Genomic DNA, 20550 nt, shown 5'->3' on the forward strand with positions numbered 1-20550 from the left:
CGTTTGAAAACATATATGGGCAAACGTGCCTAAATAATTGTGTTATTTAAAAAAGAACAGAGGAAGTATCAATTTTTATAATTTTTACTTACAAGCAATTAGAGATATTAATGTTCAAAGAAGCATGTCGGGATACGTGTAAAAAGAAATAATGCATCTATTGCGAAACAGAGGAAGTACAACAAAAACTGTTTTCTAAGACAATATTTTACAACGTACGAAGTAAATATATTTTTCGTATAAGGTGGTTTTTCGCAATAATGCAATTTTATAAGGTAGTTCCTTGACATTTCTTCTTTCTTTTCAACAGACAGTTTTATTATCTTTCACTTCAACTTGCAAGAAGTTAAAATTGTTACTTTGAAACAAAAAGAAAAGGGCCAAAGCATACTCATTTACCATAACACTCCGTACATAATATCAAGACATTCATTTAACTACTACTCGACTCACTCAAACACCAACAATGGCTTCTTATTCTTACATGTAACCAAGCTAAACCATGTCACTGAAGGAATTATGTCCTTAGACATTTCCGGCAATTACTAAATACAAATAGGAATTAATTATGAAGATAATAAGTTAATTATTTTAGTAATCATATTTGCTTGCTAGAGAATAAATGTGATTAGTAGGACAATATTGATTGGACCTACAACTAAAATAATTTAATCCTATAAGGTCACACATATAAGCACTAATTGGAATGGGCCCAAAAGGCCCGATGGCAACCGGTCTATTAAGGGAAAGAATGTTGGGCCTTGGTTTTGTGTTAACCTAAAACTCTCACATTATAATAGTTATAATGTCAGGGATTTAGAAATCACGTTCATTCAATATCTGACAAAAAGGAAAACACAAAAACCCTAATTCTCTAAACGCCGTACATCCCAAACAAAGCAAGAGACAGATTGTGATCGTTCTCTTCCGTACTAGCATACGTGGGATTCAATTCGTGCTTGTGGACTGAGTAGAGGAGCAACAAGTGGGGCTCTAAGATCTTCGAAGCTTGCATACGAACGGGAGAACACGCTTCAAAGGTGATTATTCTTTCGACTTAATCTGATCTATATTATTGTTATGCATGTGATCCTGTGATAGATGTTAGGAAATTGTTTCCTGAAATTCCGCTTTATGCATCTATATGTTCCTACAGTGGTATCAGTTTTAGCCTCTTGCATAATATTTTATGATCATGATTGTATGCAACATTATTATTTTGATTCAATTAAGGGAAGATTTATTTATGGCTTGAATTTGCAAAAATTAATATATGATATTAATTGATTGGAATCATTAAATCGTGATTTAATTAATTTTTGCTCAAAATAAATTTATAAAATTCCGAAATTTTTATCACATGGTCGAAATTAACATTTAATATCACATAAAAATTTTCGGATTTTTTAAAATTAAATTCGTTAGATTTTAAATTATTTAATGATTAATAAGATTAATCATGGAAATAATTTGTTAACAATTAAAGATTTGATTTTTAATTTGTTAAATAAATCTACTGATTATCCCCTAATTTTTATACAATAGCCGAAATTTTTTGGTAATTTTTTAACTAATTTTCGGAATTTTTGTATATTAATTATTGAATTTGGTTAATTTTTATGTTTAATTCGATTAATCATAAAATTTAAGGATAACAATTAAAATTTTTGATTTTATTTGTTAAGAAAATTCAATAGATCTTCCTGGTAATTTAATTCGAATTTTTCGAATTATAATTGTTATTTTCTTGAATTATTTGAATAAATAAGATAATTATGCCTTAAATTTTGAATTCTTGTTAGATTTAATTTTAATAAAGAGTTTAAATTGAAATCTAACTTCTAACAACCCTACAATTCAGTTTAAGGATTGTTAATTTATTCAAATTTTTTTGCCATTATTTTCGGATAATTAAACACCTAATTAAATTTGTTAATTTTTAAACAAAAGTTGGATAAAGATTAATTAAATTTGGGTAATTGTTGCACAAATTTACAAAGAATTATCCACCATGGCTGGGTGGCCCCACCTGCGACGGTGGATCCACGGTGGAGGATGAATTAGGGCGGTGCAAAACCGGTGCGGGTGGCTGAGACAGGCGGTAGAGCAGCGACGCTGCTGCTATTGCCTCGCTGCTCTCTGTTTGCTGTCGGCCTGGCCACTGTATGGCCTTGCTGCAGGTTTTCCGATGGTGGCTGCGTCGACCAGTGTGGCTGGATGCTAAGCCGCGGCGGCTGGCCGGCGGTCCTGATGGCTGCTGGCTGGCAAAGCCGTGAAGGTGTTTGTTTTAGATACTGGGCTTGTCGAGAGTTTTGGGAAAAGTGTGATGCTGCATTTAATTAAATTAAAAAAAAATAAAAAAAAAAAAAAAAATCCTAAATCAGTTATTCAGTTTCTCGTGAACTTGAAAGAAAATCTGATTTCCTAAACAAGGCCCAAATTGGAAAAGTTTATTTTAATTTAGTTTCTCTAAAGTTAAAATAATTTTATTTTGGTAATTTTGGAAAATAAGATTTTCTAAGTTGAGCATAATTGATAAATTTCTATTAAATGCAAATTCTTGAATAATGAGATTATTGCCATATTTAAATAGTAATTGAAATTAAAATAATAAAGATTCATAAATAATGTTAAACTTAAATTGTTTAAGTTTTTATAATTATTTTGGAAATATTATTTGCTTATTAACAGTTAATAAGTAAATAATTTGTGTTTAATATTGTTTGATATTATATGCGTGTATGGAATATATATGATATTTTGTTACAGGCAAGTGACTAGTATGGCCCAAAATAGGATAGAAAATACGATCTGCGTATCGTTTTGGATTCTTGTAAATTTTGAAATACGATCTGCGCATCGTTCTGTATTGTTGTAATTTAATTTAAAAGTTTAAATTAGATTATAAAGTTCGTATTATGAGTTCGATGAAGTAAGAAGGTTCAATCAAAAATTCAAGGATGGAGATCCAAGAAAGATGAACAGGAACCCAAGAAGATTTGAGCTTATTTTTTAGGGGCCATACTAGGATCACATTTATTTTTATGCATTTTATATTGCCTTAAAATGCTTATTGAGTTTATGTATGTGGTTATTTAAAGCAATGTGTTCACTTTTAATTAACCAACATAGTAAACTTAGGTCCCAAAATAATATTGAGTTTAAGTGCTTTTCCATACAACACCTATAAAGCCTTAGATCATGAGTAATAGGTTCTGCCAAAGCAGGGTGTTGCTTATAATTCCGGGGATAGTAGGGTAGGTTTTTGAAACTTACATGTTAATGTTTGGTTTAACTCAACAAAACTATCAAAAGACAAAGTTTTGGGTTTTGAAGCTAAGAGATAGGAAAATACAAAGAGTTGTTAACCTGTCTACCAAGAGTTATAATCAGTTATAATTAGTAAAATGTTTACTTACCTCGAATACTATAAATTAAAGTAGCAGGGCCAAAGTCCGTTTAATTGTAGTGGGAGGGGATCTTGGTTAATTCTTTATTCAATGGGGACTTCTAATTTTGTATAAAGGGTAGTAGTGAATTGAATTTGTTTAATTGCTACTTTTGATAAACATTATATTGAATCTTGCTTTACTTTTTATTGTAGTTATCATGTCTGGTGCAAACAACTCTACTTTTAACTTGCGCCCTCTAATTGAAAAAGACAAACTGAATGCTACCAACTTCCTACAATGGCAAATGGCTGTGAGAATTGTTCTCAGAGCGGAAGGAAAAGAAAGTGTTCTTGACAATCCTCTACCTGAACCCTTGCCAGAAAATGCTACTGCAGCTCAAAAGCGAGCTAGACAAACTCTAGAGGATAACTCCTTGCAAGTAACATGCTTGATGCTTGCTTGCATGGAACCAGAGTATCAAAAACGTTTTGATGGTCTGGATGCCTACAGCATAATCCAGCAACTGAAAACTTTGTTTCAGAAAAATGCTAGATTGGAGAGATTTGAAGCAAACTGCAAACTTCTAGATTCCAAGTTGGAAGAGGGGAAGCCCGTTGGTCCGCATGTGTTCGATTTGATTGGACATTTTCAGACCATGGAGAAATTGGGTTTCCCTTATCCTAAGGACCTGGCAACTGACATAGTCATCAGATCCTTGCCTGAAGATTTTCATAACTTTAAGTTGAACTTCTACATGCAAGGAGGGGAGGCTACCCTGCAAGAGTTGCATGGTTCACTAATTCAGGCTGAGAGAAACTTACCAAGTAAACCTAAACATAAGGATGTTCTAATGGTTAGTAAAGGTAAGCAGTTCAAGAAGAAAGGGGCTCCCATGAAGAAGAACAAGGGCAAGGTAGTTGCCAATGAGAACTCTTCAACCAAGCCAAAGGCCACTCCCAAGGCTAAGGTAGCTGCTCAACATGAGTGCTACCACTGCCACAAGATTGGTCATTGGAAGAGGAACTGCCCCAAATATCTGGAGGATAAGAAGACTGGTGCTTTAACTTCAGGTATCTATGTCATAGAAGTTAATTTAGCTACAACTGCTTCTTGGGTATTTGATACCGCTTGTGGATCTCACATTATTGGTAATGTGCAGGGACTAAAAAGAAGTAGGAGCTTGAGCAAAGGCGAAGTGGATCTCCGAGTAGGCAATGGAGCAAGAGTTGCTGCTTTAGCTGTAGGAGATTATAGTTTACGCTTGCCTTCTGGTTTAATATTAGAACTTTATAATTGTTATTACGTTCCAGTTATTACCAAGAACATAATTTCTATTCCGATTTTGGATTCGGAAGGTTTTTCATTTCAAATTATGAATAATTGTTGTTCAGCATATTTGAATGGTATGTTCTATGTCTCTGCTAAATTATCAAATGGTTTGTATGTACTAGACTTACAAAACCATATCTATCACATAGAAAACAAGAAACACAAACCAAATGATTTGAACCCTACTTACCTATGGCATTGTCGATTAGGCCACATAAGCTCAAAGCGCATAGAGAAACTTCATAAGGATGGAATTCTCAAATCATTTGATTTTGAATCATTTGAAGTATGTGAGTTTTGCTTAATGGGGAAAATGACAAAATCTCCTTTCACAGGCTCAAGTGAAAGGGCCAATGATCTTTTAGCCCTCATACATACTGATGTGTGCGGACCTATGAGTACTTTGGCTAGGGGAGGGTACGGGTATTTCATTACTTTTACTGATGATGTGAGCAGATTTGGATATGTTTACCTCATGCGACATAAGTCGGAATCCTTTGAAAAGTTCAAGGAATTCCAAAATGAAGTACAAAACCAACTTGGAAAGAAAATTAAAGCATTGCGATCCGATCGTGGTGGTGAATATTTATCTCAAGAGTTTGGTGATCATTTGAAAGATTGTGGAATACTTTCGCAATTGACTCCACCAGGGACACCACAATTGAATGGGGTTTCCGAAAGAAGGAACCGAACTCTATTAGATATGGTTCGGTCCATGATGAGTCTTGCTAACCTTCCTGCCTCATTTTGGGGATTTGCGCTTGAAACAGCGGCATTCACACTCAACAGAGCTCCGTCCAAAGCAGTAGAAAAGACGCCATATGAGATGTGGACTGGAAAAGTTCCAAAATTGTCTTTTCTAAGGACATGGGGTTGTGAAGTTTATGTAAAACGTTTACTTTCTGATAAGCTTTCACCCAAGTCCGATAAGTGTCTTTTTGTGGGTTACCCAAAACAGACTAAGGGATACTACTTCTACAACCAAAGCGAAAACAAAGTGTTTGTTGCTCGCGATGGTGTCTTTCTGGAAAAGGAGTTTATTTCCAGAAAAACAAGTGGGAGTAATGTATATCTCGAAGAAATTCGAGATGAGCAACAAATGGATGAGGTTCACACCTCGTCAGAGACGACCCAGCATGAAAATGCTCAGGAGGCGGTGCATTCCATTCATGCGCCTTCTACCGTCCCACTTGGAGATAATCCATGCGAAGTCCCTCAACCTAATGAGGTGGAAACTTCTCCTGTTGTTCCCCAACGTAGGTCTAGTAGGACTGTCATTCCGTCAAAGAGATATATTGATTTCCTTTTGACTGAAAGTTCTGAAATAGAGATTTTAGAACATGAGGAACCTATTAGCTACACAAATGCTTTGACGAGTCAAGACTCCGAGAAATGGCTTGAAGCCATGAGATCCGAAATGGATTCGATGTTTGAAAATCAAGTATGGGACTTGGTTGCTTTGCCTGATGGGGTTAAACCCATAGGTTGCAAATGGATTTTCAAACTGAAAAAGGACAAAGATGGAAACATTGATGTCTTTAAGGCAAGACTAGTGGCAAAAGGTTTTAGACAAATTCATGGTATTGACTATGATGAAACCTTCTCACCAGTAGCCATGCTGAAATCCATTAGGATAATTCTTGCGATTGCTGCCTTTCATGACTATGAGATCTGGCAGATGGACGTCAAAACCGCTTTCTTGAATGGGTTCTTGAAAGAGGATGTGTACATGACACAACCACAAGGTTTTGAAGATCCAAACAGTCCAAGAAAAGTTTGCAAGCTTAAGAAGTCCATTTATGGGCTTAAGCAAGCATCCCGGAGTTGGAACCTCAGATTTGATGAGGCAGTCAAATCTTTTGGCTTCCTCAGAAATGAAGAGGAATCTTGTATATACAAGAAGTTGAGTGGGAGTAGTATTGCTTTCCTAGTCTTGTATGTGGATGACATACTTCTCATAGGAAACGACAAGACCATGCTTGAGTCAGTCAAGGAATGGCTTAAAAGTTGTTTTTCCATGAAAGACCTAGGAGAAGCTGAATACATCTTGGGAATAAGGATCCATAGAGATAGATCCAAAAGGATGATTGGACTTAGCCAAGAGACTTATATTGATAAGGTTCTTGCAAGGTTCAAGCTGGAAAACTCCAAAAGAGGTTTCATTCCCATGCAACATGGCATTTCACTTGGCAAGACTCAGTGTCCTTCGACACCTGATGAGGTCAAGCGCATGAGTAATGTTCCTTATGCCTCTGCAGTAGGGTCCATTATGTATGCCATGGTATGCACTCGACCGGATGTTGCATATGCTTTGAGTATGTGCAGCAGATACCAGTCAAACCCAGGAGAGGCGCACTGGATGGCAGCAAAGAATATCCTTAAGTACTTAAGAAGGACTAAGGATGATTTCTTGGTCTATGGTGGAGATAATGAGTTGGTTGCCACTGGATACACCGATGCAAGCTTCCAAAGTGACAAAGATGATTTCCGATCACAATCTGGTTTCATATTTTGTCTCAATGGAGGGGCTGTGAGCTGGAAGAGTTCTAAGCAGAGTACCATCGCAGATTCTACAACAGAGGCTGAGTATATTGCAGCAAGTGATGCAGCAAAAGAAGCTGTTTGGATCAAAAAGTTCATTAGTGAACTTGGTGTAGTTCCTAGCATTGAAAATGGCATTGAGTTATATTGTGACAACAATGGTGCCATTTCCCAGTCCAAGGAACCCAGATCGCACCAAAAATCCAAACATGTGCTCAGGAGATTCCATCTTATTCGAGAGATCGTTGAAAGAGGGGATGTGAAAGTAAGCAAGGTTCATACTGAGGATAACGTAGCTGATCCTCTGACTAAACCGCTTGCTCAACCTAAGCATGAGAGTCATACTAGGTCTATGGGGCTTAGGCATATGGGAGAATGGCTTTAGTTTGTTTACTTTATGTTTACAATTGTAAAGACATTTATTATGCTTTGAATGTTTATCAATAAAAGTTCATTCTTAATTAATTGTTTGGTTTAGTATTAAATAAAATGTCCAAATAACTTGTGTTTTCAAATAGGATTATCGAAAACGTTTTGATAATGGAACCCTATAAAGTGAACTGAAATCACAACTTATTAAGTCCCTAGTCTGAATCACTAAATTGGACATAAGTGATTTATGAGAAGACTAGCATGTAATTAATTGATAGTGCAGTTCCATGGGCTATGGAGACATAGGGATGTCTAATTGATTATATGGATGTATACTTGATGCATTGAGACTTGACCTAACTAGATTCTAAAAGTAGAATCAAAATTCTATATTTAGTGGATTCCTTAGACATGAGTATGTCTTAATAACCATGAGACAATTAGTTTAACCTTGACTCTGTTAAACGCCGCGCCGTAAAAGGAGGTTATAAAAGCAGTGATCAGGTGGGCTAAGAATTGAGTGGGAGTTATGGTCATACAAGAGTGAATAAGTCCTCCTATTTGATAGGAATGGTGTCTGGGCCTCTTGATGAGCGAGAACTGAAAAATTGCATGGCCATGCGGAATGGGATTAAAATGTTAATCTTTATTTGAACAGTTCGAACTCGGCGATCAAGAAACTAGAATTTGAGAATAACAGTGTGTTATCAAATTTTGGCATTAAGAGACTTAAGGAATTTAGCATTGCCTTCTTGTCTTCGGACAAGTGGGAGATTGAAGGAATTATGTCCTTAGACATTTCCGGCAATTACTAAATACAAATAGGAATTAATTATGAAGATAATAAGTTAATTATTTTAGTAATCATATTTGCTTGCTAGAGAATAAATGTGATTAGTAGGACAATATTGATTGGACCTACAACTAAAATAATTTAATCCTATAAGGTCACACATATAAGCACTAATTGGAATGGGCCCAAAAGGCCCGATGGCAACCGGTCTATTAAGGGAAAGAATGTTGGGCCTTGGTTTTGTGTTAACCTAAAACTCTCACATTATAATAGTTATAATGTCAGGGATTTAGAAATCACGTTCATTCAATATCTGACAAAAAGGAAAACACAAAAACCCTAATTCTCTAAACGCCGTACATCCCAAACAAAGCAAGAGACAGATTGTGATCGTTCTCTTCCGTACTAGCATACGTGGGATTCAATTCGTGCTTGTGGACTGAGTAGAGGAGCAACAAGTGGGGCTCTAAGATCTTCGAAGCTTGCATACGAACGGGAGAACACGCTTCAAAGGTGATTATTCTTTCGACTTAATCTGATCTATATTATTGTTATGCATGTGATCCTGTGATAGATGTTAGGAAATTGTTTCCTGAAATTCCGCTTTATGCATCTATATGTTCCTACAGTCACTGCACACGCCTTTACTTCAGATACACAGCAACTGATAAAACAACAATGAAAATAACTTGATTGCATCAACATTCACTACCAAATGAAATGTTGCACTGGGAAAATGATAAGTTGATAACAAAAAAGGTCTTAAGGAGTTAAGGGTTGCCAATTATAGGGATACCAAAAATAGAAACATGAAGTCTGCTTCTGCTCCTGCTCCTGGATCCGCCATTGACGCTATCCCTGATAGCCGTACTATACCCATCATCATAAAACCTAGACCAAAGCATAACCCCACCATACTTCATAGAACCCCTAATATTAGGCAACACCTCTGTGTTCAGAACATCAGACGGAATAAACCCACTACCAGCAGCCCCTGGTGCAGCAGGAACTCCGAGAAAAACTCTGCTAGCATTCACAGTAATCCACGTGTTCCAAGAACTTAGGAGATTGTCTGCATTTCCGTTAGCGTATTGACAAGGCGCGTTGTTGTAGAATTGAACCCAAACATAGTCAAAAAGACCGGTATTTATGGCTTCACTTAAATGAGCATCAGGGAAAGGACACTGAGGTGCTGCTGATAAGTATACCCTCCTTTGAGGGGTGCTGTGACTACTGAGTGCCCTTGCAAGGGCATCGTAGTTTTGTTCTGAGCCGAGTTCGATGTCAAAGTCTATCCCGTCGAGGACTGCGTTTCCGAGAGGGCGTGAGTCTGAGGATCCTCCTAGGAAGTTGTTCCAGAGGTAGGTTGCTACCTGTGTGGTAGAAAAGAGAAACAATAGTATAAAAATGATCTTTACACTGACAACTTTTGTGTAAAACTACCTTATCGAAAAGACTGATTTTATTGCTTACTTAATTTGTCAAATTACTTAACTAATTGGTTTCATTGTTTAACTAATTATTTCCATTGCTTAACTAATTGGTTTCATTGCTTAAGAAATTGATTTCATTGCTTAACTAATTGGTTTCATTGCTTAACTTATATCACACATGTAAGACAGCCTTATATAAAAGTTTGTATTCCATTTTAGTCTGTTACATAATGTTTCTTAGTTCTTTCATGGTGCTTTATACTATTTTGGACATGAAACTTTATTATCTTACCCCTCTTACCCCGCAACATTTATATCTTTCCACTCATTTTCTCTTATTTTATTCATTTTTTTCTTACAACCACCCAACTTTTCACGTTTCTTTTACTTTGTCAATATTTTATCATAACTACCCACTTTTTTACACACTCTCCCTTTTTTTATCTTAATATTTGTGCAAATAGTAACTACGGAGTATAAAGATCATTATGAAACAGTTAGCTTACACCAACAGCAAAAACTACACTTGGTTGTGTCAAGAACAGTACTGACCTGTTGTGCATCATCCTCAGAAGAAAGCGAGTAGGTACCCACACCGCCACCCAAAGAGAGGAGCACTTGGACACCCCGCCCCTGGCAAGCTACAACATCATCCCCTATCCAACTGCAACTTCCAGGGAGGCTTGGGTTGCAGTGGCCAGCTAAGTTTAGCTCAGGGGTTCTGCCATTGCCAAACACAGTTAAGAAGGCAATGTTAATATACTGGTAGTTTCCGGTGGCACAGGCGGCAGCCAAGGTGCCTTCATCACCGTGCTGCCCCCAATAAGTGGCGATCCCAGCACCATGGCAAAGATTCATGAACTGGGATGCCAAAAACAACAATGTCAGTGCCAAAGCAGCCATCTTTAAGTTTTTAGAGATGAGAATGTTTTTTGTTTTGTGTTTGTGTACTATTTACAACAACATTAGAAGGATTTTTATAGGCACAAAGAAGTCATGCATGTTAGTCCAACTGTCTTTCCTAGGATTATGGATAATAATTCATGCCCTACATTCTATGTTGTTTATCAATTAGTGTACTTAGGTAGAGATACATGTTGGTCAAATGCTTCTTTCAACAGAATTAAGGAAGAATATTGGAATGATTTTTAATGTGTAGATATTGTTCTTTATTCCTTATAATCCGTATTATCAGTTCATTCAACTAAGTATTATTCCCTGTTAAAAAGAAAACTAAGTATAGAGCTGATCAAACATAGACCGGCCTGCAAAAAATGGCGGGGAATCAATTTTAGGTCAAAGCTCGCTCCAGAGTCCAGAACCAGTTAGCAGGTTTTGGGGTAAAGAAAATTTCCAAAGACCGACCCACTTAGTTGAGTATACAATGTCATTTGAACTATGTCCTATCTTCCATCTATGTGAATGATAAAGAAGTTTAACATATGATTGAATAAAATAGACGTTTGACATAATAATGCATTGACTTAATAATGACAGAAGTTTTTTTGGTTAAATACATTCTAATTTCTAACTAATTAAAGATTCCTTATCTTATCAAAATAAATATTAAAAAGTCTTAACATAACAACTAGAAACCAGGCTGAAGCACATGTTGCTTGATATTCTTAAATCGCCATCTACCAATGAAAAGAAGAAGACATGCAAACTAGTCAAACCAAGATGGTTACTGAGCTAGAAGGCCTAGAACATAAACATGATGAACAACCATCTTATCAACTTTACTGATAATACAACAACGTACAAACTATTACCTTTGTTTTCCTGAGTTCTACTCACTTTCCAACGTTTCATTTTCCAAGCAACTCACTCATAAGGTCCTCCTCTGTCCTCGAGCAGATCAGGCCAATAAAATTGATGTTATTGCATTAAAAATCAATGCTCCACGTAGCAGCACAGCTGAAAGCCTTCAGCCTGCAAGCTACTGCGTGTTCCCCACCCGGTCTTGATGGGCTGCGTGTTCCTCTCCCACTATTTCTAATTCACGTGTCCCTGAAATGTAAAACAGATAAGGCAAAACCATAAAATTTTAAGAACGTCGTTCAAAGTACACATAATAGAATACCCACCTGAGAAGAGAAACTGGGTTTATGTAAAGGTCAGATGAGGATTTCAGTAAGCTTAAAATGTCATTATGTGCTTTGAAATCAACAAAACTTCCTGCTCCGTACTCAATGTTAAAACAGCTCTAAAGTTCCTCACTACTGTGATCATTTGAGTTGTCCTTACCCTGCTCATCTCATTCAGAAATAATAATCATCAAATGTTATCAAAAGACTGCAGATTTTTGAAATCCTCCTGTAGAAATCAAGATTAGAGACTAAACAATCCAGGGAAATCCACGCCTTTTTGTTTACACTTCCCAAGGTATAAAATGCCTTTTCACTAAAGCTAACAGGTTGAGCACAATTCTATATGTAGTCACCAATAATCACCACAAGAACAACCCCCACTGTTGAAGGTATGAAACCTATTAGTATCTCTAACAATTATTTCCCGCTTAGTAATCTTAGAAATGAGCTTGATTGCAACATGGCAATCACCACAAATACGAAGATTCTTAGTAATTCTGATAGGTGTTGGAGGTTTGGTATTTATAAGTGCAAACATGATAGCCAACTTTTCACTGTGTACTCTAAGATGACCTTCTTTATCTTCCTCCTCCACATCATGAAGTGCAAAATCCATCTCAGGAACATAACCTTCTTCCTTCATTTTCCCCAATAACACATGTAACTTATCATAAATCTCTTTAGTTTGTGGATGTGATCTATCCCCTGCAAGAAATGTGTAAACTTGACCATCGTGTTCCACGTTACTAATACCAGGTGTTTTGTTCATACCTTTGTTCTTCATTGATGATCTAATTGTGCTAACTTCCTTCCATTTCCCTGCTTTAGCATAAATGTTAGATAGCAGCACATAATATCCAATTCCACACTGTTCAGGAACCATTCGAAAAAGATGTTCAGCAGCAATTAACCCAATATTCATGTTGGAATGTACACAACATGCACCTAATAAAGCTCCCCATACTCTTTCATTCGACTCTACTGTCATCTCCTTGATGAAAGTGAGAGCCTCGTCTACTTTCCCTGCTCGGCCTAAAAGGTCAACCATGCAACAATAATGTTCTAATCTTGGTGTTATATTGTAATTTTCAGTCATTAGTTTATAGTAATGCTCCCCTTCTTCCGACATCCCTGCATGACTGCAGGCCGACATAACAGCAACAAATGCAATTGAATCAGGAATCAAACCTTCTTCTTCTCTCATTCTCGAGAAGAGGGAAACAGCTTCGTTACCTTGTCCACTAACACCATAAGCAGAAATCATAGAACTCCAAGAAACAATATCGCGTATCAGCATAGTATCAAACACTTCCCTTGCTTCCTTTAAGCAACCACACTTGGCATACATGTTAATTAATGCATTCTCGAAGGCTAAATTTGGAAGAAGCTTTTTCCTTTTAGCATGTTTGTGAATGTTACTTCCTAATGAAAAAGCAGAAAGATCTCCACAAGCAGGAAGAATACTAGTAAAGGTGACAGTATCTGCTTCAATTCCATTAGCTTCCATTTGGGAATAAACATCAATGGCTTTTTCAGCCATGGAGTTGTTCACATACATAGCTATCATTACATTCCATGATACCAGACTCTTCTTAACCATCTTCTCAAACATACTTTTGACAAAAATGATGTTTTCAGAAGAAGTGTTGGTAACAGCTGGAAGTAAACTTGCCATAGTACCAGCATCTGCATTCAACTTCACTGACTCCATTTCTCTACAAATGTTGAGGGCATCGTCGAAACGTCCCTTTTGTGCATACCCAGAAACCATTGAGTTCCATGAAACAACATCTTTAACAGGCATTTCATCAAGAACTTTTCTAGCATCCATCAAACAATCACACTTTCCATACATAGAAACTAACCCATTCTCAACATACAAATTCAAGTTAAGCCCAATTTTAGACACAGCAGCATGAATTTGCCTACCAACCCACGAATTCCCAGACCCGGAACAAGCCTTCAAAGCACAGGGGTATGTATAATGATCAGGTCTAACTGCAACACTAGACATGCTCTTGTACACCAGTAGAGCATCTTGGTACTGTTGGTGGGTCACATAGCTTCTAATCATAACATTGAAAAATATGACATTTCTCTCAGGAATTTCATCGAACAGTTGGCGGGCAACACCCAATAAGCGAAAACCAGCATAAGCCCTGATCAATTTGAGTCGAATAGAAGAACTTGAATGAAGATTATGGTGGGTTAATATGTTGGCATGAAGTTGTTTCAAGGTTTTGAGATCTGGGTGTGAATCCAAAATCTGGTTACACGTTTCTTCAGGGAGAAGAACATTTTGGCGGGTAAATTTGGGGTTTTGAATGGGTGGGAAATTGGGTTTTAGTTGATTGGCCGTTGATAAGTTGCGGAAGAAACTATTACGCCGAATAATCATGAAGTACGAAGTATAGTGTCACTCTTACGCCAAAGCTTTTATGCTAGGTCTAACTCAGGGAGATCAAAATGAACTGACTTTAGCACTAGGGTCAACTGGTCGAGGTCATATTATTATTAATAGGCCTTTCATAAGATGATCCGACACGAGAAACTGGCCGAAATAAATAGACATGTGAACCGAATATATCAGAGAAATAGAGATCTCAAAATCAACTTGATGTTAACCCAAAATCCGATTTAACCCATGAATCTAAGATCTGAATCTGAACCGCTAGCAACTCGAGAAGACCCGCAACTCGATTTGCATCCGATAACTTTTAACCGAACTGAACTCGCATCTGCTCCAAAAGCAATCTGAAAATCCGACCTTACCGGATAACAATTGTAACCGACCCTACCCGATAAAACTCGTTGTCCGATTTGACCCGAACCGTGTCAACCTGAATCCGAATTCAATCGTCTTCCGACCCGATTACATCAGAAATTCGAAATAATCCGACCCTTATTCATCCGATAACCTAAAATCACCTGAGATAAAACAGACCGGTTTAACCGGAACCCAATGCCGGCCATTTACTCGTTATTATCCGATTCAAACTTTTCTACCACTATCCAAGGCAAAACAATGGTTTAAGTACGTGACAAACTTTTTATTTGATAACAATTAAGTGTTTCAGGGATTAATTAACTGTGTTAGGAATAAATTAACAAAAACAGGTTCCAGACTATTAGAATTTAAGTACCTTTTGATGTTCTTGCTTCAGTTGAGCAACTGGTGCATCGTGGATTTGTGTCACACTTACCATGGATGCCTGCAATACTCCACACATTATATATCTCACCAGATAGTTTGCGTAGCTCAGTAAAGCTAAATTGATACACATGAACTATGTATTTGCATATCCCCTACCTGAACAGATACAAAGAATTCGCTGTAAATGCGAACCTTGAAATCCAGATATTATTACAAAGAAATTACAAGGTTCTTTGCACCTTTGCTGCAAAAAACACCTAGTTTTACATCTATTCCTGGATATACTCTACAAGTCTGTCAACTCATATTTTGTGTACAAATGGCAGATAGTCTAACAAGTGCATCCTGTAGACCTGATCAAATTACGGGTCATGTCGGGTTTGGGTCGGGCTACAGCTTAAATATTCTACCCACTATGTTGGGCCGGACCGGGGCAAACTTCGGGGCACAGCATCTGATATACACAGGTATCTGTTTATGTGTCTAAGTAGTCAACTAATACACAGGCTATTATTATCTTAGAGCCAAACATAGCTCAAAGAATCAAAGCTCCCAATTATGATGCCATGATTCTTCCTGAAACAAAGCCCTGTGAACGGAATCAGCTGAACTGCCACCCCCTCGCTCCCTATACTCTTCTTCATCACCAACACTACCACCTTCTGAAGGAAATAAACATTTCTTGGCCCCACTTGGCGGGGTTTCGCAAACCCTATCATGGCTTTCTCTATGCCGGTCCTTCCTTTTGGACCGGCGATAAGATTCTGACTTTGACCTGGACAATTTCGGTGGTTTAGGGGCCCACACTCTCTGCAAGTCTGGCATGGCTTTTCTAGTAAAAGATGAAAACCTCAATGCTCTTGCTCTCCTCTTTTCAGCTTCAACTAGTTTGAGGTCGTGATCGGTGCTACCAGCGTGGTATGAATCATCAGTAGAATTGGGCTCACTTCCTGCTCTCCATGATTGACTGCTGTCTTCACTGTTGAGTAGTGGATTGGGGGATTCATCATCATCTTCATCGAACAATAAGAGATCCATTTGATCGTAGATTTTATGGACAATGTCTCCAAGGTTTTGCGAATACCTGGATATTCCACACAAATAATATCATCAGAATCAGAGTGACCAGCATGAATCCTCAACTACTAAGTGCGAATTTCTTCCTAACAGTTATTCCAGTCATAGTTTGATTTGATGGCATAAACAGGAACATGAAGGTGGTGTTTGCTGAAGCTATAGAACTACTCCATATCACATAAACCACAAATTGCACCACAAGTTTGAGACAAATGATTGGGAGGGGGGAGGGGGGGACAAACTGACACACTTGTCCTGTACGAAATCACTGAAGAAAAGGAGAACGGCAGCCCTCCAATCACAGAAACGGTGTTGGAGAATGATGAATGGGGAAGAATCAGAACCTTCCTTAGCAGACACAAACAACTACCTCTGACATCCTAGATCATCAAAAAGATTGGACCCCCTTATTCACAGGAGATTGGAAGGAATATATCCACTCATCCCAACCCTAACTACACTGATTGAAGCTAGTTAAAACTTAAAAGGCTATTTCTCAAAACAAAACCCAAAGCAATCACTTTCAGGAAAAATAAAGATGGACGTTCTCCAAAGCAGACAACTGGAGGACTAACAAAGAATACGGAGCAACTAGAAGATGGATTAGAGATTGTAATAATGGAAAAATAGAAGGCACTTTGATACACTAACTCGCATGGACACAGAAAACCATTCGGAGTACAATCAAAGAGGAATTTGAAATGTGTTGATTGGAGTAGCAAACACTTGCTACAAAAGTCGTAAGGTTTGGGATGAAGTGATAGAAAAAATGCAGGTTGGAAACAGTTACACACCTCTTAGTCTGCAGTGACGATGAATCTGCTGATTTGGTAAAAAAAAAATGGGTTTCATCTATGGAAAAAAAAGTGTGTGCAAGTGTGATAGGTTGGGGTGGGGGGTGGGGGCATAATATCTCAATCTATTTCAGAGAATAGATACCAACCACAAAATAAAGAATATCATGGATATACATGAATAGCTGATTGCTTTAAAAGTGTATATACCTGCTTTTGATGGTCCTGCCCACATAATCATTGAAGTTGAAGTCTCCGAAAAATCCATCCTCCATGTTACACTGAATAAACTCCAAAAGAGAGCAAATCTGCTTAACAAATTTGAGTTTAGCAGAATCTCTTATACCAGACACAATCTCTGATTGAAGTATCTCCATCCGAAACAAAATCTGCAGTTCATATCTAAAATGTTCTTAAGGAACTACCTCGAGAAATCAATCAAAATGTTGCAAACAGAAAAGTAAAATCGTGAGAAACATAAACTACTAAATTAATAAGCGGAAGAAAAGGATACTGTCGAACTCTATCTTCAGATGAAATATTTGATGATTGCATATTTGTCGCTTTTGAGGATAGTTTACCGTCTTTGTGCTTTCCTGCTATTTCTTTTGGATCTATTAGTAGGATTTTGATGAGCTCACCAGCGACCAGTCCTCCGTAACTACTACCGTCCGATTTTTCAAGGGAGGCTTGACTCTCTTCTTTGGTATTTGGTCCTAGTTTGGCTCTTAAACAATAAATACATGAAGAAACAACCCGCTGCGCAAAAGCCACCAAGTCAACTCCTGAAGCAATCCCATGTTGGATTCTCTGAGATAAGTTACTAAAGAAATCTTCTGCGGCTTCTGCCGAAGCTCTAGTTTGTTTTATTTGAGGTTCTATAACAGCATATTCCCCAGCCAGAGAAGGAAGCGGCTGTTGAGTTTCTTGATGCAACTGACCTAATCTGTCTTCCGTTTTTGCTAGAATTTTTGGTGCATCTGATTTACATGGAAGTGATGAGCTGTTTTTTGCAACCTGTTTTATCCAACACTGCAAAAACTTCAACTTCTTTGAAGTATCACAGTCCTTAGAAAAATAAGTTCCCTCGAGTTCCATCTCACAAGGTCGAAAAGCTGCTTTGCAGAAAGAGCTCCAAGAGAGATCCTTATACCTTTGGGGATGCATCCTGTGCTTTTTTCTAGTCTCGTTTTTAAGTGTACCACTTACAGAATCCATATTAACGTCAAATCCAACAACTTTATCTCCTTTCTCTAAACTACCCTGTCCAAGGTTCAGTTCACTTACACCATTTAGTGCTCCACACTGAAAGTCAGTGTTACTTTTCAGAATAAAAAGAAAAGCCGAATGAATAGTGTAAGGTTTGAGAACCCCTCTGGTTATGCTGCCATCAGCATTTGACAAATGCAGCAATGCCCAATAACCCTTTCTATACAGAAAGCTCAAAAGAATCTGCCAGAGAGGTGGTGATTTCCTCTTTATAAACTTGCCTGAATTTTCTGAAAGCAAGTCAAGAACTATGTCAGCAAAGAACTCTCTACATGATTCCTCTTTCTTTTTCTTTGATACTATGGGTATATCATCAACTAGTACCACATCAGATATCTGCTCATCGAGTTTTACAAGCTCGCCATCTCTAAAGAGAGATTTTACATCAATCTTCACCACCCCATTGCCAAAACACTCCCAAATACCACAAGGTTGTTGAGAAAGTTCTCCTACCGCTTTTTCATACCCCTCGGAGATTGAAAGATCGTGAAGCCTATGCCCACGTGAAATTTTAAGATTAAGCAGTTGGAGATCACAATACTTGCATTCCATAGGTTTCCCACTCACATCCAATATCTCAAGATTCAATTGCCCATTTATTTTCTTACATGTATCATTTAACTTAGAGTTATTTGATGAAACGCCAATCATCGGATAAATTAAGCCAAACGAAATAAGAGCGGAACCATAGACAATTGAATCACTTGAACATAAACTCCAACCTAAACTCTTAGCACCATTTTGGAAAAACCCCACTAACCTGCCATATTCATCAAGGTTATCTCTTTCATTACTGTTTCCGCTGTCACCATTACAGCTGACATCTATCCAGCTAAAATGAATATCCCTACTAACAAATGCATCTCTCACATGCCCAAAACCCTCTCTAAACTTGTCACAAAAAGCATCACAATCACTAATCACATCATCAACACCCATAAATTCATGCAAATCCTTAAAAGATCCACAAACAGGCGAGAACAACACAACTAAATTCGACCTAACAGTCCCTAACAAACCAGAATCGTTAGAATAATCAGACGAATCCCAACAATAATCATGAATTACCTGCTTAATCGAGCTGGATAAATGCGAAGCCCTCGATGTTGACCCAAAAATGAAAAGATTCACCAGATTAGAAGCCAAATCAAGGGTTTGCGAGAGTGAAGCTAGGGTTTCATCGGGGCAATTGAATGAGAGTGAATTAGGGTTATACAATGAAATTGGGAAGTTGGGGAGCGAGGATGACGATTTGAGAGGAGATAGAGAAGAGAAGAAGAGCTTGAAGGAGGATAGGGAAAGAGAAAGAGGGGGAAATGAGAGGAGAATTTTGGCGGAAGTGAGGATTGAAGTGATGTAAGATTTAGGGTTTTGGAGGTGGAGAAGAGGGTTTAGATCGATTAACAGGACGATTCTCTGGGTTTTTGAGTAGTTAATTAGGTTGATTCCGGCCATTTTCGGCCGGAAAGTTGCCGGAATTTGATGATTTCAGCTGCTGAAATGGCGAAGATTCGGTGGTGAAATTGGGATTTTGGAGGAGAGAGAAAGGGGGTGAAAAAGGAAGAAGAGAAAGAGGGAAAGAGGGGTTGAAATTTGAGGGTTTCGGCGGGAAATTGAATGAATGACATTTCACATGGTAAACTGTTGGATATGTCACGTACTCACGTGGTAACGGGCAAAAGTTATGCTCGGTAATTTGATTTGTTTTTAGCCCGGTAACCCGAACCGTTTCTGTATCACGATCGTGTCGTGTTTAATCGTTTTAGTCCATTCGAATATAAATGGATTAGAGAATATCAACACTAATATGACTCGTTTAATTAAATGTATCTTTGTGATTTTTTTCGCCGCTCATGCGGACCCCAATTCCCAACTACTCTTACATCCAGATACACAATTTTTGCAAGTTTATTGTGTTTATTTATGTTTGTCCTGATAACTATAAACGAAATAGAAATATCAACAATAACATAACGCGCTTAGTTAAATATATTCTCCGATTACCTCCAAATGGCAATGTCCACTAACCCGAATCAGATTGACCCGTGTAAGATCCCAAACCACACTTTTCAGTTCTAACTATTCAACAAAGAGTTTGCTAGTGAAGTTTAATATATCAATGAATCTCCATAATACAAAATAATTGTGATAGGAGCAAAAAATTGAACCTTCGGCCTCCAACATCCTCTATATTTTAAGATAAATAACCACTTAACTATACTAGACATGTGATTATATTGTACATATTTAATATTTAAATATATCATATTGGTTAAGATGGATGGGGATCATGATCACAACCGGCT

General features: G+C 37.6%; 3 protein-coding genes across 3 annotated transcripts; all 3 read right to left on the reverse strand.

Moving 5' to 3' along the window:
• Positions 1–8034: 8034 nt before the first annotated feature.
• Positions 8035–10824, reverse strand: LOC110779792 (acidic endochitinase-like). Its single transcript, XM_021984278.2, has 2 exons — positions 10413–10824; positions 8035–9800 (listed from the first exon to the last, which is right to left on the reverse strand). Exons 1-2 carry the CDS (start codon positions 10761–10763, stop codon positions 9198–9200), a joined length of 954 nt encoding a protein of 317 aa, XP_021839970.2. The 5' UTR covers positions 10764–10824; the 3' UTR covers positions 8035–9197.
• LOC110779783 (putative pentatricopeptide repeat-containing protein At3g49142) lies at positions 10445–14497 on the reverse strand. The gene is made up of 3 exons (XM_056838371.1): positions 11948–14497; positions 11633–11870; positions 10445–10581 (listed from the first exon to the last, which is right to left on the reverse strand). The coding sequence occupies exon 1, from the start codon at positions 14346–14348 to the stop codon at positions 12300–12302; it is 2049 nt and encodes a 682-aa protein (XP_056694349.1). The 5' UTR covers positions 14349–14497; the 3' UTR covers positions 10445–10581; positions 11633–11870; positions 11948–12299.
• Positions 14498–15213: 716 nt separating this feature from the next.
• LOC110779800 (uncharacterized) lies at positions 15214–19893 on the reverse strand. The gene is made up of 3 exons (XM_021984286.2): positions 17490–19893; positions 17186–17377; positions 15214–16188 (listed from the first exon to the last, which is right to left on the reverse strand). Exons 1-3 carry the CDS (start codon positions 19697–19699, stop codon positions 15648–15650), a joined length of 2943 nt encoding a protein of 980 aa, XP_021839978.2. The 5' UTR covers positions 19700–19893; the 3' UTR covers positions 15214–15647.
• Between the last annotated feature and the right edge of the window lie 657 nt (positions 19894–20550).

Source organism: Spinacia oleracea, chromosome 3 (assembly GCF_020520425.1).
Source record: "Spinacia oleracea cultivar Varoflay chromosome 3, BTI_SOV_V1, whole genome shotgun sequence".
Classification (NCBI taxonomy): domain Eukaryota; kingdom Viridiplantae; phylum Streptophyta; class Magnoliopsida; order Caryophyllales; family Amaranthaceae; genus Spinacia; species Spinacia oleracea.